The 17,798-nt window shown below is 32.3% G+C and overlaps 1 protein-coding gene across 1 annotated transcript; it reads right to left on the bottom strand.

Moving 5' to 3' along the window:
- Positions 1 to 1,398: 1,398 nt before the first annotated feature.
- On the bottom strand, positions 1,399 to 2,112 carry LOC143634187 (uncharacterized). Its single transcript, XM_077102343.1, has one exon. The coding sequence runs from the start codon at positions 2,110 to 2,112 to the stop codon at positions 1,399 to 1,401; it is 714 nt and encodes a 237-aa protein (XP_076958458.1).
- Positions 2,113 to 17,798: the final 15,686 nt, after the last annotated feature.

A 17,798-nucleotide genomic window follows, 5' to 3' on the forward strand; every position in this document is an offset into this window, starting at 1 on the left:
TAACTCATCTTCAACCATGTGTTAGGAAATCTTTGACTACGTGTTTGGAGACCTAACTCATCTTCAACCATGTCTTAGGAAATCTAACGCGTCTTTGACAACATGTTAGCGCCTCTAACCATGTGTTAGGAAATCTAACACATGGTCAAAGATGAGTTAGAGAGGGTCATTTTTGAAATTATTAAATTTGAAGGACAAAACTAGAAAATATTTTCAAAATAAGGCTATTCTGGGAATTTTTCCTTTAATTCATTGTTAGGTAGGAATGCTATATATAAACATAAAAATAAGTTATGCATTTATTTAGAATTTAATGTTTGCTAGCTTTTATGTGTTTTCTTTTTTCTTTTTTAAGAATGTTTAGGTCGACAAGAATGGATAGTTTTAATTTGATATAAAAAAGAGTGTAAAGAACATAGTTCTTGAACTTTTCGGTTGTTCTCTAACTATTATGTTAGATGAAGTCTATGAATAAATAAAGAGTTTCTTTAGCCATTTTAGGCATTACCATGGATTCGGTGCCAGGCCGGGGCTGTTTGGCAACATCTGAATCAGTAAGTCTGAACCATTAAGCTATCTGAATGGGTAAGATAATCTGAACCAGTTAGACATCTGAACCAATAAGAGCTGTTTGGTTAGACATTTGAATGACTGTGCATAATTACTACTTTACCCCTCTGCAAAATTATGTATTGAATGAAATATATTTGTTTGATCAAAAATCTGAATGACTATACTGAATGACGGATAATTAAAATAAAGAGAATTCAAAATAACATAGAAAATATAAATTACACAAATCCTTCATAATCCATAAAACACATACTAAAATTCAAATACAAATTTATACTTTGCGTACAATTCAATTTTAACTGATCAAACTAGTTGATTAGCTATTTCGTCACGCAAATTATTCATATAGTGAATGCCTTGTGAATCCCATTCTATGTCATGAACTGACTCACTATTGTAGTCTCCACCTTGTTCTTCTGAAAATGTAGTGTCCTCGTCGCACTCCATAAATAACTAATCAGAAATATTTGATTTCCTTATAAAATTATGTACGGTGAAGCAAGCAATCACTATGTCCCTTTGTTTTGGAAAAGAAAAGGGGGCCATTCGCTGTAGGATTGGGAATCGGGCCTTCAAAACACCATACGAGCGCTCAATAAAATTTCTGAGTTGTGCGTGAGCATGATTGAATTTTTCTTCCTTAGTTAACGCACGTCTTCGTCGAAAATCGGCTAACCAATATCGTGTATTACGGTTGGAGTCATAAATCCACAAGTATTGGTATATGCAGCGTCGCAAAGGTAATATTTATCTGTAACCGTTAGTGTCTGTTGTCAAAACAACGTGAAAACATATAATATATTTATAATAAAAGTTCACGAATGATTAAAAACCTGTTGGAGGGAAAGGAAAGCCGGAAGTCTGGTTAAATGCTACTTCTTTTAAAACCCTTGAATCATGTGCAATGCCTTCCCATCCGGCCCATACAAAGGTGAATACCATATTAAAGTCACAAATTGCTAAAACATTTTGATAGCATTCACCTTTTCCTCTTCCCCTGTAACGGGTCTGTTGATCAGCAGCAACGACTGCATGTATAAGAGTTCCATCTAATGCACCTATTGCTCCGGGAAATATTTCTTTTAACTTCCTGTGTCGTTCTGAAGTATTTGGGGCTTCATTGGTATATGTAGGGACTATAACTTGTCTTGAAAAGTTCATCATTGCATTTAGGACCTCATGGAAACATCTATGAACCGTTTCCGTTGAATGTTGAAACCGTCGCTTAACCACTCGAAAGCGTTCGTTATGTCCTATAACAGTAAAAAACATAGCTAACTTTTCTTGACCGCTTATTGTCCGACTATGTTGCAACCAATTATTTTGTATAAGACGATTGTACAATAGTACAAATGCATCACGCGAAATACGCATGATCTCATGGCATTGTGTACTTGATCCATGCAACAATTCTTGCGTATATGCATGACCGGTCAATGCCGAATTAAGATCTCTTATCCTTTCATTTCCTCTTAAGGCTAATTGTAGCCAATACCAACAAATTACCATGAAAACTATGATCTCATCGTCCGAATCCATATGTTACCTGTCATAAAAAACATGAATAAAACATATAACATAATTTTCTTTAAAAAAAACATCCATAAAATTCATAACATAACATTCAACAAACAAACATCCAAAAAATTCATAACATAACCTTCAACAAACAAACATCCAAAAAGTTCATAACATAACCTTAAACAAAAAACATTCAAAATAATCCGTATTTCGCTCCTGCGTTTTTCACCCATGGCTCACAAGCTAGCGGATTAAGAAGTAACCACACCTTCCTAAGATCGGCACTTTCACCAAAAAGTAAAATCGCCGTTTGATATTTTGCATCAAGTACATCCCATCCCATTAACTCTAACTTCGCCATACATGCCTCAATATCATTTGAAGCTTTATGTTTCTCAATAAACACTTTTGCTATCTCGTTAATATTGTCCTTAATTTCTATTAGACTTGAATTTACAGATTCCCTGTCCTTTCTTTTCACCCCCTTTTTTAGGCTGAACGGGTGAGTCGTCATTAACACTTACAGTTGGAGTACATATTGCAGTTAAATCAACGTCCTCAAGACCATTTGAAGTGTTTTCCAACACTTCCTCAAAAGGATGTGAAAGTGTAGAAGATGGACCCCAACTTTCAAAGCCATTAGATGTAGAGCCCTCAAACAATTGAGTACATAGTTCGGGGTAAGCAAGTGGCACGGTTCTTAAGGCTTCTACATACTTGTTAGTCTGTTTGGAAAAAAATATTATAAAATTCTATAAGATTCTTGAAATATATTAAGAACTACTATTCAGAGAGAAAAGATATTATTGTTTAAAAAATACCTTCATTTCTAGTTGCCACTCTTCTTCCGACAAATTAAACATGTTTGTCACGGCATTATAAATACTGCCTGTTTTGTTTTTAAGCTTTCTCCAAGCTGAAAATCTTCCTTTTAGATAGTCATAATGGTTCCTCATTTGTTTTTGTTCCATTATGAAGTTATGTTGCATTTTTAATTTTTCCGAAATATTCTTCCATGACAATGTTTTAAGGTTACCTCCCTCACGCCCATTAACGGTTAACTCGTGAATACATGCTTCAAGAAAAGTTTTCTCCACACCTTCTTGTTTCCAATTAATCCTATCCATTTCTTTAAACAATAAAAGCAAATGTGTTTCCACAAAATCATGTTCAAAGCAAATTAGTTCAACAAATTAGAAGCATGTTCAAAGCAAATTAGTAAAATAGTTCAACAAATTAGGGGCATGTTCAAAGCAAATCAACATACAAATAAAATTGTTATATGTTAACCCACCGGAAACTTTAATCCCGATTACACACCCATTTTATGAATTTTATTCTCTTTGAGGCATTTCATCAAACACCTTATGTGCATATATTTAACTCAACAATATTCATATGAATTCTAAGTCAAATCATCCAAATTTTCATTTCAAATCACATATTGTTCAGTTATTTATAAACATGGATGCAAATACAAGAGCACAAGATCGATTTACCTCGTACTGTGGTGGTGGTTGGAAGAGGCGAGATTTGACGGTGGTCGGAGCCGGGAGAAGCGGTGGTGGTGGCTGGGAGAGGCGGTGGTGGTAGGGGTTGGGAGAGACGATGGTGGTGGCTGGAGAAGCGGTGGTGGAGGTGCTGACTGAACTGTGGTGGTGGCTGGAAGGAGAGGTTAGGGTTTGGAGATTTGGGGTAAAAGTGGGAAACAAAACATCTGTTTCATTCAGCTAAAAAATAAAGGTTGACCATTAAGACCTTAATGGTTCCATTCAGCAACCCTTTTTTGCGAACCAAACACGTATTTAGCTGACCGGTTCAGCAAAAAGTGTTTGAATGGCCCCATTCAGACACAAACAAACAGCTCCTTATTCACTATTACTAATTGTTTTGTTGATTTATATGCGTATGTTAATAGTTGAAATTATTTGTAAAACTTAATATATATTATTTAGTTATTTTATCATTATTTTTAATATAGACAATAATTTTCACATAAAGTATAAACAACAACGAATACATTTGTGTTCCCGAGTTTCATTTAAAGAAGGAAAGGGAAGGAAAAGGAGGGATGGAAAAAATATGTTGTGTTCTCGAGTTTCATTTAAGAAAGGAAAAGGAAGAAAAATATAAAAGGGGTGTTCCCGAGTTTCATTTAAAGAAAGAAAATAAGGGAAGGGGAGAGAAAATAATGAGTAAATTAAGTGAATTTGTATCTTTCCAATTTGGAAAGATTTGGAAGGAAAATAAATTGAAAAAAAGGAGAAGATATCAAAAGAGAAGATAAGAAAAGAAACTTTCTTTTCCTTGCTTTTCTTTTCATAAATGAACTCGGAAACATAGCAACAGTCTGTTTGTTTGGGTTTGGATGGAGCCATTCAAAGTTAAGATCTGATTCGCTCATGCTTCAAACCGTTTGGTTGAGCTTATCATCACCTCTTAATGATTCAGCAGAGCTCTTAACCATCCAGCTCTAAAACTTTGCTGAATGAGAAAGAGACATAATTACCCACCACTCCAAAGCAGGTCCGTTCTTCCACATTTTCTATTTCTTGACCTCTAGAGTTCGGCTATGGTTCAAATGGCTAGGCTTAAAAACTAGGGTTTATGGTTCGAATGGCTAATTGATGTTAAGATTGGTTGATTCTTGCTTTTATTTTGATAATTCTGGAGTTAAAAGAAGTTGAGGGGGGGGGGGGTTTGAAAAATCAATGTTCAGTCTATGCCATTGTATGTGGTCAATTACATTCTCAATTCATCATTCTAATAATTATTATATGGTGTATCCATGTGTGTGTGTATACATACGTGAGTGTATTTGGCAACAAGTTCCTTTGCACATGAAAGCATATTGATTTTCTTCTTTGATGGAGTAGGAGATTCGTTGATAGATGAGATTTAATTCAATGAAATCGTTGACTTAAATAACTATGCTAGTTACTTGGGATAAAAAAGGGGGATTTGATATGAAATTATAAGAATATGGTGCTCAATTTTGCTGCTAATTGTTTCTGACTTTTGGTGTAACTTGTTGCTGTAATATGTTGTTAACTGTGCTGTGAATTGTTTTAAATCATCATCATCATCATCATCGTACTCAGTATATCCCACCAATAGCAATGCTATGGTAGGGTCTGAGGAGGGTAAGATGTAGACAGCCTTACCTCTATCCCATAGGGATAGAGAGGCTGCTTCCGGTGAGACCCCCGGCTCGATAGTAGTTTTGCATCAAGCCTTGGACATAAGGCACATAGCACTCAATCATCGGGACACCGGCTGATCGGTGCATGTGCCCTTGTCTTTCGGCTATCAACGCCACCACATGATGCCTGATTAACCTTCCGCCACTTTTAACGTTATTTTCACGAGATTAGTAAAATAACGTCAAAATTAGTGCAATTTTACTTTTGCCCACCCGAGGGTTCACACATATATACATTATATGCGCGCACCGCAAGCAGGGCGTATGTGAATTGTTTTAAATAGTGCTGAAATATGTTGTTAATTGGTGCTAAAATTTTAGTAATCTCGAACTATAGATTGCTGTAAATAGGGCTGAGATTTGCTGATTTGTTGGTGTTGTAATAAGCTGTAAGAATGGTGCTGAAATTGTTGAGTATCTTTTTGTTAAGTGCTGCAAACAATGCTGTGATATACTATAATTAGTGCTAAAATATGGTGATGTTAAGTGCTGTGAGTAGCACTCTAATATGGTGCTAATTATAAAATGGCATTTACTACGTGTGTAAGGTTTTACGAACGGGCCTATTAGAACATGTATGGGAATATTGAAACGAATGCTTTGTACAAACTTATAGAATGACATCTTGATGATAAGGTTTACTAAACGGTAGGATATATGAATAGTCGATTTTGGGAAATAAAGATAAATGTTGTTTGATGAGTTGAACTAATGATGTCGAAAATTTATAGACTTTTGATTAAATTTTTATGTTGTACAACATTACACAAACACTTATACCGTATAATTATGTGTAGACAAGGCTACGTCGTTGTGCAACTCGGGTATGAAGTCTTGGATCGGATCAAGAAGAATATTTTATAAAAATCTACTCAAAGGCTTTTGTATATGTATCTATTAATGTTTTCGTTACACTTAAATTTAGTGTACGATTATGTCTTGGAGGTTTTCAAATGATAATTAACATATGAGTTTGTTTTATCTAATTCAAGTTTTATGTAATTAACATTGGTTGGTTATAATAAAAGTTTGTTTTAAGATGTATTTTCGTTGGTTATAATGAAGGTATTTTGGTTGGTTATAATGAATGTTTGTTTCAAGATGCATTTTGGTTGGTTGTAATGATAGTTTGGTCATTCAGTACCGTTAATAAGAGCCCTAACTAAACAGATATATTTCATTCACAAAATAGTGCATAGGGTAATATAGTCATTCAGATGTCTAACCAAACAACACTTACTGATCAGCTCTTACTGACTCAGAGTCTCTTAATCATTCAGACCTCTTATTGGTTTAGCACTTAATGATACAACAATTGCCAAACAGCCCCTAAGTAAATACTACAAAATAACATACTTGCGAGACTAATTGAGTTCAATAAGTGAAACGGGACTCGGCCCATTTATTTATATGTATTTGTTTTTAGGCCCATGCTCGTTTAAGTAATTAATGAATACCCGGTTTCGGACTTGATCTGATGTACCCGATCCGGAACTGGTTCCTACCTGTACACGACCGACGGGTACGATCTGGTATTGAGTTTCTTCCTAGACCTGTATCCCGGAACTGGACACGACCAGACCCCAAACCTGCCGGACCGGTTCCACCCTTACCCGGTCAAAACCCGACCCTACCCGTAACCCGAAAAACTCGGTCAAATACCCAACTATACCCGGAAACGGTTCCTACCCGATACGGTTTTGACTTTTGTTGACCATACCAGGAATTGGTTTCTTTCTGATTCCATTTCCTAAAAATACACGTTTTGTGCATCTCTAGCTTGGACTGCTCTGCATGCCTACACAGTTCTCATTTCAAGTTGAATCGGTAAGTTAACACTTAAAGGTGTTAAACCCAACATGTTATTACCGGGGCCCCAAGGCCCATCTTCTTGGTATCGGTTATAAAAGTGTATAGCCAATTAAGCCCACAATCCAGTAATTATTTCATACAAATTGGTTTGGTTTGGGCCCCTCGTACCCCATATATAAAAGCTCGATTTCAGATTGTTAGTAGTTTCACTTTTACAGAGTTGTACTCGATCGATTTTATTTAATTATTTTTATGTTCATATATAGTATTCCTACCTAATACCTATTATCGAAACTGGAGATAACTTGGAACCGCTTAAGGGCTCCGTATGCTAGGTTGGTCCAGCTGGTGGTGGCCTTTAGCCAGGTTTTTTTTTTATGTTTAAGTATGAATGCTTCTCACTATTGGTGAAGTTGGCGGCCAAATTATAAACGATAAAAGTAAGTTTAATAGCTTGTGACAAAAGTTGAATGTTTGTTGTCAGAAGTATAAAAGAAAAAAAGTTTTGAAGTTAATGAATAAGGTGGCCAAAATATAAAAATTCAAAACTAAGTTTGATTCAAAAGTATATAATATAGCGTTAGAATTTTTAATTACAATTATCATTCACCTTTACACTTTTTTTTATGATTATTGGTTATTTCAAATAATGTTACTACTGTTAGTTATTATTATAATAAATATTAATATTATTACTCTTACTGTTTTAGTATTATCACGGCTATTTTTACGTTGATTAAAACCTCTTTTTTTGTTGTAGTTGCAACGTGTTTATTTTATCTGCGTTTCTAAACAGAATTAAAAACGAGCCAGGTCAAGATCGATGAATTACTTGCTAGTTGTTTAAAAGACATTTTCATTATGTTATTTTATTTGACCTATCTCAACATTTGCCCTTTCAAAACACCATTGGCCAAGAACTATATAAACAAATGTTTTCTTTTGATACTTACAAGATTCTATTTATATATAAAAAATCATGTACACATTAATATTTAAAAAACTAAAAACATTAATGTATGAAATATATTTAAAGTTATTATATTCTTATTATATTTTTAAGACGAGAACATAAATATCTTGTAATTATCAAACAATATGCCCCACCAGGCCACCAAGGTGCTTTGCTGCATAGGACCCAATTAGTATGGTTGGTTTAAAACATGTAACAAAATTATTTAAAACGAATGCTTTGACTTCTATTTAATATTACCTTTGTATGCAGGCTAATTATGATTTTTAAACTATACCTAAAAATAGTTATAATTTGTAATAAACAATTATAAGTTAAGTATTCAAACAACATGTTAGGATTAAATAACAACTCGCGTGAGTTGTAGAAACTCTAAAAAATTATTCTTAATCACATGTTTTTAATTAAAGTTTGAATTTTGTGATACATAACTAAAGTTAATAAAAAATATAAAGGTAAATGTAGTTTTTTCTCTCTCCTGAATATATATATATATAAGTTAATAAAAAATGTAAAAAAATAACAAAACAATTTTTTTTAATTTGTCGATGTTTTTAATTAAAGGTAACAACATATATGACATATGTAAAAAAAAACACTATGTTAAATAGAGTTTTCACAGATTTTTCTCAACTCAAATAAGTTTTCATTTTATGCACCGCCTTCAAACATAAGTGCAAATGTGAAGTCTTTTATATACTTCAACTCAAATGTGAAGTCTTTTAAATAGCAAAACCATTTATTTGTTAATTGATAAATATTAAATACTTATTTGGATGACAAAAATAAATAAATACTTAAGTTGTTTCAAATGTTACCGTAGGGCATTTTTCTAACAATGTACGATAAATTTATTGTTTTTTATATTCCGCTTAACTATTAAATATTATTTTTTCATTAATTATTCATGTAGCACATGACTCTTAGCCTGGCTGCTAACAAAATATGGTGTACAAATTGTCCTTTAAAACAATTATATATATATATATATATATATATATATATATATATATATATATATATATGTGTGTGTGTGTGTGGGGGGGAAGCGTCTATCTCTTGGTGTTGAAATCATTTCCTTCCATGCCACTAAGATGTCGTCATCTAGATGATGAACAATTCTCAACTTCTTTACCTCTCCTTCTTATCCTCTTTCTCAATATGTCTCTCGCGCTCTCTCTATATATGAATGTTTTGACAATTACGAATCATATAATATTCTTGTATATTTTACTTTTAGGTGTAACACATAAGACAATTGTTTGTTTTCATAGTTATAAACATAATACTGGTTCTGAAAAGAACACACCCATATAGAGGGACACATTCAGTTAAGAACGGATGATATGTGGAGTAATTGTGAGCACTTAGTCAAACATTTGTGCCAAGGGTAATTGTGATTTTTTATATTTGGAACCTTAATAAAATACTCTTTCAAACTTCTAATATCGACTTCTTCCCTTCAATTATGCATTGAACCTTCAAATTTTGCACTGATCGAAAGTGATGAAGTCACTCTCAAATGAATGGCACATAGTATCATTTTTCTTTAAAAACAAACTAGGATTAGCGGTGGGGACTTAACATATATATATGCAGTACAAGATTGCACAAATGATCGCTTCAATGGTCATTTGTAAGGATGACAACGGGTCAAGTATTAGTAATCGTAGTCCCTAACCCAGTTGTAAATCATATCATAAACACAGTCCAATACCCGTCAGGTAGTTTTCGATAATTACTAGTTTGGGTATTGAGCATACCCAATGTTGGTACCAGGATCTTTGATCCTCGAAATTCAAGTATCATTGGCAACTGTTAGCAGGACTAAGGATCCTTAGTGGTTCAAGGATCTTCAACAGTCAATTTATGTTATATTCTAATATATTATTTGCAGATAAAACACGTGCTTACTGGAAATTGCTATTCTTGCGGACGAAGTATTTTACCTGGTGTTCCCCTCTCGTCCAAGCTCTTGAATGGTCAAGTTGAAGAAGTAAACAAACATGGCCGGAATTATAGGAGTTAGTTAGTAAGTTTACGTTATGATCTTTGTATTTATATACTGAACCTTGGCTGATCAATGACAACACAAAACACTCAAGTACACTTAGAACTCTTAGAATAAACACCCTGTAATCACGATCGGCTATTGTTCCACCATTTGTAATCTTTTTAAGCTCAATATAATTTGTAGTGATAGTTTTCACTACCCGAGGTTTTTGTGCCGGCTGGATACTAGTTACCAAAGGCTTTTCTTCGTATAAATCTTTGTGTTTCATTACCTATAATCGTTACTTTAATTACTTTGTTCATACAAGCACCAAGCCTCACATACGAATTTGGTTACGTGATCCTTAGACTGATTTTTGACCAAAACACCCAAGAGTATCAGGTTTACGTTTTTTTTACCATTATAACTATTGTATACTTTTCAATTTATATATCAACTATTACAAATTAAAATACGATATATTATGATTTTACATTATTATATGTATATACTTCACAACAAACACAAACTTTAACTCTCAATAATATCAATAAGCACATAACCAATAAGAAAGTTTAATTTTTCACATACTAAAACTACTAAAATGAAGCATTACTATACAAGAGCTAAGAGAAAATATAATTCAAAATTTTCAGGTATATAATTCGGATAAATGAGTATGTGGTTATGGGAAATTGAGTCGGTCATCACCAATCTCATGTCTGTCTCATACCCACAAAATTCTTTAAAAACTAATCCCATACCCAGCCAAGTACCCGTCAAGTTTCGCATCCCATATATTTCGGGTATACTTGTTGAGCTCAGGATTTTTTTGCTATCCCCAGTCATTTGACAATAGAACAAATTGAAAAGTTGATTCAACTACAACAAACACAAACTTTAATCTCTGATTTTGCTTTGTAACTCTCCTAGCCAATCCTTCATGATTGTTAGTCGATCAAAACAAGACATGGATGTTTTGAGCATACATTGTACACATTGGAGGATCTACCCGTCCAAATAACCCATAATTTAAGACCTTTTAATGTGAATTTAAGTATTAGGTCAAGGTAAACAATTTCAAGGGGAAACAAGTCTTATTAATCTGGTGCAACAAAATTTAAAATATATTTAGGGTTTGGCTAAATGTACCCACTCCCTTAAACTTTGAATTTCTTCAATAATCTTATTTGACATATCACTACCTTCTAGCATTTTTAAATTTTATGGTATCCCTTTAAAAGTTTTATTTTTTTATTTCTATAAAGTTATACTTTTATTTTTATTTCTTTTTGCTTCTCAATATTTTTTTTATTGTCCTTAATCATAATAATAATATTTATTATTATCTATTTCAATGTTTTATTTTATTTATAAAACTACGTACATAGATATTAATATTGGTATTAAAAATAGAAAATATAATAGTAATATTTACAATGATAATAATAATAAATTAATAACAACAAAAAAGCTTTTTATTTAATATATTTAGTGGAGAATATCAAGTGAAAAAAATATTGGAATGACTAACATAAATAATGTTAACTGAAAATAGTAATTGATTTGATAAATTCAAGGGATGTAAATTTAGTAAAAAAACTAAAAATCGTATGAAGGAACGTTTAGCAACACCTTTCGTATAATAAAGTTTAAAATGAATATTCTAATAGACAAGTTATCCATCCATTCAAAACCCTAGAGGTCAGATTCGCTAAATCCAAATGAGGCTTATTCCTCTTTCGGCAACCTCTCAATGATACAGCCAACAACTGTAAACTAATCATTAATATATTATTTCATTACCTAATTTACACAAATAAGTAAATAACCATACCACAATTACTAAACACAGTTTAAATAAGATAACAAATTAACAATAGAAACACCAATTTAATAATGTCAAACAAAACCCAAAGATAATTTAATTAATTGGTACACAACATCCAAATCAAAGTTTCTATTATTTGATGCATAAACGAACGAGTATGTAAATGATGAGCTAATTATTATTACTAATAAGTATATACGTAAATGAAGATATATAACCAAATGAAAATAAATAAACAAAAATAAACAAACAAGTGCAAATGCACATACATAAGCAAGCGTATATATACAAACACAGAGAAATGTTTACGGATGTACATGAACGAAATGACACGTATTTTATGTGTGTTCATTTAATTAAATTAATATATGAATTTGTTCCTTGTTAGTTGGTTTATTAAAAAGGATATGAACTACCCGTCTGTGAACAGTTCATTCAACATTTATTTGTTTACATGTCCATACTTTATAGTTAGCATTGCCTTGGCGAGGCTTTTTAAGTTCACATCTGGTAGAATGCATGCTCCTAGTGTGATTGGATGGCTAGTGGCTCGTCAATGATTTATATTGTCGTTTAACATGCAATATACAAAACAGCGTGTTACCCAAAAACCAAATGTATACTTGTGTTATATATATTATTTTTTGAATATTTAACAGAGAGTTTAACTTTTCTAAAGGAATGGTAATTATTTGATTAAGCTTAAAGACAAAGTACTATTGTTTGAAAACACAAGAAGATAAGATAATATAAACAAAAAATAGATGGTTTTAACTTTGGTGAACCGGCAATATTAGCATGTATGATGTTCTTTTCTTGAAAAACCATGAGAATAATCGAAACATAACTGATTCAATACTAATAATAAATCTTATGTGATTGTTAAGTTTTGGAATGACTTTATGACTCTTTGTCCTTTCAAACTATGGAAATGACACATCAACTTTAAATTTTAGTGTAAAATCTTCTAAATCTCATTTGATATAAATGTTATGGTGATAATCTTATCGGATTGATTAAATTTTATGAGTTTGAACACGAACTATATATTTATTTGTGCAACAATAGTAGCTATAATGTGAGCACACTTGAAACTAAGGTTGTACAGAAAACCTAATTAACCTACTTATAACCAAATTAACTGATGAAACCAAACTATATATACCAAAACGAACAAATGTCAGTTATGGTCATGACTACGTTGGATTGTCATGCTATAACCTAGTATGATACGATATAATTATCGTAAATTTGTTCGTTTCAACTTGTAAAACTTGAACTCACGCAGCGTAGCAAACTTTTAGTATGCACATAAAGTTGATTGCAAGTACATTTAGCATTTTACGGTTAGTTATGTTATGTTTAAAACAATGTGTTACGTTTAGATGTGTTTATCACTTTGTATGTTTTCATTGCATATGTTTAAATGAAATTCCCACTTTGAGAATTGTCTTATGTGGAAACCCACCCGTTGTGAGGAACCCGTTTATGGGGCCTTATAGCATTACTGCATCCTCATCCCGCTTCTTCATATCTTTCATCATTTTTTCACTTAATTTTCGGTCTTCAATACCAATATATAGATAGTCTGATTTTTCACCGTCAATTTGATGACGAACTTCCCACTCATTTTCTTGTCCCTTCTGGGTAGACACGTTGGTTAAGGTGAATTTGTAGAGTCATCCAAGTCCTTCACGTCGAGATCATGTTAATAACATCAAAATGTTGGGTATCATTGCCCAACCGCTTTCGGTTGTTATAGTTACTCTAAAAAAATTGTGGTTCTCTTATTCACTTCACTCCACTCCACTTGATGGTGACACGGTACTTTTGTATTCATCTATTACTAGAAGTACATATACTAGATTCAATTCAACCTAGCACGCTTAAAGATTTGATTATTCGTATTTACTTTATTGAATATGTGCTTTGGAATAAAATGGAAAATGTGAACATATGCCAATATTTACCCATTATTTTTATAAATCAGATGCCTTTTTTATATTCTATTATTATCTCGTAATTAAAATTATATAAAATCATATTATGCAGTCATGCATCTACATCAAGTTTGAATATGTTTCAACTTTTATTAAGAGTCCTGGGGTTGGTAGCCCAGTTATATCTTCAAAAGCTCTTAAACATCCAGGCTTGTAAATGAATCGAACGTTCGGTGAACTGTTTGTGAACCGTTCGGTGGGAAATTCGTTTATGTTTATTTATTTAATAAACGAACGAATATGAACAAAAAATCTGTGTTCGTTTAATTAAACGAACGAACATGAACACATGTTCCGTTCGTTCATTTATGTTCATGAACGTTCGTTTATGCATGTTCGTTTATTTATTTTCATTTATGTCTGTTTATTTATGTTCGTTAATGTCTGTTTATTTATGTTTGTTTATGTGTTAATAGAAAATAATTAAATATTATTTGGATAAGTCACCTGCTTAAAGTCTTTATATTTGTTAATTTGTGTTCATTTAAGTTAGTTTATGTTTGTTTATGTTCATTTGCATTTGCTCATATATGTTCGTTTATTTTTGTTCAGTTATGTTCGTTTAGACTTAGAAAAAAAACGAACATAAACGAACACAAATGCCCGTTTTTAAATAAACGAACATGAACATAAATATTTGTTAGATTAAGTGTTCGTGTTCTTTTGATGAATACACTGTGACATTCGTCAATTTCGGGTCTTGTTTGTATTCGTTTTTGTATTTGTTTATTATGTAAACCGACCCGATTTGTAAACCGAAGCTTATGTTATAATCAAAATGATGGATTTATGTTACAATATTGTTTCACACTTGTTGGGTCTTGAAAACATCCTACCTTTATTTTTATTTTTATTTATTTATTTTATTATTTTTTTTTGTTGTTTTGTGTTTTTGTCTTGATCCATTTTGCATGAAAACTCTTATGTCTCACACCCATATTTGACCACCAACATTACCCTATATATACACTACCTTTCCTCTTCATTTTCTCTTGCTACAACTCCAAAAAAAAAACTCTCTCAAACATCAAAGATTCAAGGTTATCTTCTTAAGTGTTTTTGAAGGTTTTTAGTCTTTCATCTTAATTAGTTTATGTAGCCTTATTAATACTTGTTTATGGTTGTGCAACATATATATAATATACACCCCTTGTTTACCTTTTGTAGTTGCTTCTCCGATTCCGGCCGGTGAGGTTTCGGACCTCATAAGGCAAGGCTTCATGGAGGACTTCGTGTCCTTGATATATATACATCTATATAACTTGTTCATCCATATTAATCTTGCTTATTTTAGTTTGTTGGTCATGTGTACAAGTTCCATGGTTATGGGTTTTTAAGAGTCTATGCTTCGGTTTAACCGTAAATAGCTCTAAACCGTAAACCGAACTTTGTTACTAGTTTTGTTAAATAATTGTTTAAACATACTTATTGTTAGATCTAAGTTTCTAAAATCATTTTTACAAATTCTATGGTTATGGGTTTGTAGAATCTTACCTCGGTCTTAACCCGAAACACGATTCGAACCGAAAACCGAACTTTTGTTTAAAGACTTTATTGTTAACTTTTGGTTGTAAAACTTAAAGTATTTTTTTTATTTGTACATTATTATACAAGTTCTTTAGTGTTTGGACATGTGGAAACCAAACCGATTCTTACTCGCTTAAGACACACAAGTGTGTTTTTTTTTAGCCATCAAGACTTGTATATTTATTTAAAAATAGTTACAAATTGATTTTTAAATATTTTATTAAGTACTTGGAAATGTTGGATCCAACTTGATCTCATAACAAAGTTTGGACCGACAAAACCGAACACTCGCTTAACGTGCGTTGTTAGTTCTAAAACAATGGAACTACATACTTGGTTAAGTCTTATTAAATTTTATTGAGTTATCTCATAACATTCAATATTTTGAAAAGTTGACTTTGGGTTTGACCAATTATCAAGACCCGAACCGACAACCCGAATACTCGATAAAAAAAACCCGTTTTAGTATCTTTATTCCAAAGGGATTTGCATTCTTGCATTTTACCCACCTTATTACTTAACATAGGTTGAGTAAATATTAAGGTTAGATACTTTAACCCGGTTTCGAGCAAACTTACATATTTAAAGGGTTATTATTATAAATTCTTAAATAGTCACATTTTAAACCTTGAACTTTAATTATTTACATTTCTCAACATTTATTTTGTTTAAAGACCTTCAAGACAACCTTTCTAAATTCAAGTCTTCTTTTCTTTTTAGGCATTGTGCGTTAAACTCGTCGTTCCGACAAATCTCCAAATTATCATCTTTCAAGTTTACTACTTGAAGGTGAGTACTTCATACCCCATTTTCCATCTTTTATTTTGGGGGTGACATTTCATACTTATTCAACAAAATGCTTTATATTTGAATCTTAAACCACAAACGTAGTTGTATACTTTACCTAAATAATTACTCGATTTGGTGTTCTATGCTTATATGCCTATGTGTTTATCGCTTTTGGTTGGTGGAACTATAAAATCATAGACTATTTGGCATCCCCTTATAGCAAGGTGTCGTTAACGTAATGCAATTAACGATAACTATAAAATCCTAGACTATTTGGCATCCCCTTATAGCTAGGTGTCGCTAATGTGTTTAGCGATATCTATTTATCCAAATTACCACTTTTATTTATCGTTTCGTATGCAAGTTTTGTGGCTATCTTTATTATATACTAATATGATTAAACTTATGAATTGCTCACCAACCTTTGTGTTGACAAACTTTATTTTATGAAATGTTGCATCTTGGTTGATTTATGATTGTGAAGAAAACGACATCAAAGACCTTAGGAAATTAGTAAAAATGAACAAAATCAAATTTGTCATATTTTGTGATATCTTGTTTATGGTTATTTTTTGGATAATTGTTATATGACATTTTCGATGTTTTGAAATGAAATGAGTTTATTAAATACTGTCACTTTAATTAGTGTCATGTGCTTATGAACAATCGTTACACCTCGGCATGTTCCGCCGCCTTTGGTCGGGATGTGACAGATTGGTATCAGAGCCCTGACAATAGGATAGGTGGTTAGACGTAACGACCTAGAATTATTAGGCTTAGGGTCCTATACGTGTGCTCATACGTGTTTACTCTATTTTGATTGTTCATATCGCATATTATTTATAAACTTGTTTAAAATTCACCAATATCACAAATGTTCACATACACACACTTTCATAGTATTTCCAAGGTATCCTTACCTTAAAACGCAAAAAGTAGATTTTCATTGTGTTTTATGGATTACAATATTAACTTGGATCCCGTTGTTTATAATCCCTTAAAGGTTGCATTTATATCGGGTTCGTAGCCCTCATTGGAAGCGAGACATTATAAAATGACCATTTGACAAAAAGATTCCAAGAATCGAAGGTGATTTACTTACCTGGAATGGTGGGATTATAGTGTTCGTTTTCTAGGCCACAAACCATGTTATACATATCAATACTTTAAGTAGTCGAATGCGAGCGTTCCGGTCGCCATCCTAATTTTTCGGTGTCAAAACAATAGAACTACAGTGATTCGTGGACTAGTGCTTTGACATGACGTTGTATCCCGATGTATGGTGTTATTATCGTTATTTAAGTCGAAAACAACAAAAAGTTGCGGTGATTCGTGCACATGTTTAGACTCCAACGTTGTGTTTTATAAATTTTTTTTTTGAGTTGGAATATCAAATCATGGTGGTTCATGTACGATTTTTTCGACTCTATAAACCTCAAAATCTCAAATTTTTAACTTTTAACCTCTCAAAATCTCAAAATCATTTACGATTGTTTTCGGTTTGTTGTTTATATACAAAGATTTATATTTTATCTAACACTAACATCTACTCCTCACTAACTTTAGGATTCACAATC

This window comes from Bidens hawaiensis, unplaced genomic scaffold (genome assembly GCF_021521415.1).
Source record: "Bidens hawaiensis isolate Kalapana, Puna unplaced genomic scaffold, B.hawaiensis_p1.1 tig00007028_1, whole genome shotgun sequence".
NCBI classification, from domain to species: domain Eukaryota; kingdom Viridiplantae; phylum Streptophyta; class Magnoliopsida; order Asterales; family Asteraceae; genus Bidens; species Bidens hawaiensis.

Coding starts and splice junctions, on each gene's coding strand:
- LOC143634187 (XM_077102343.1), bottom strand. CDS start 2,112: ATGGATTCGGACGATGAGATCATAGTTTTCATGGTAATTTGTTGGTAT.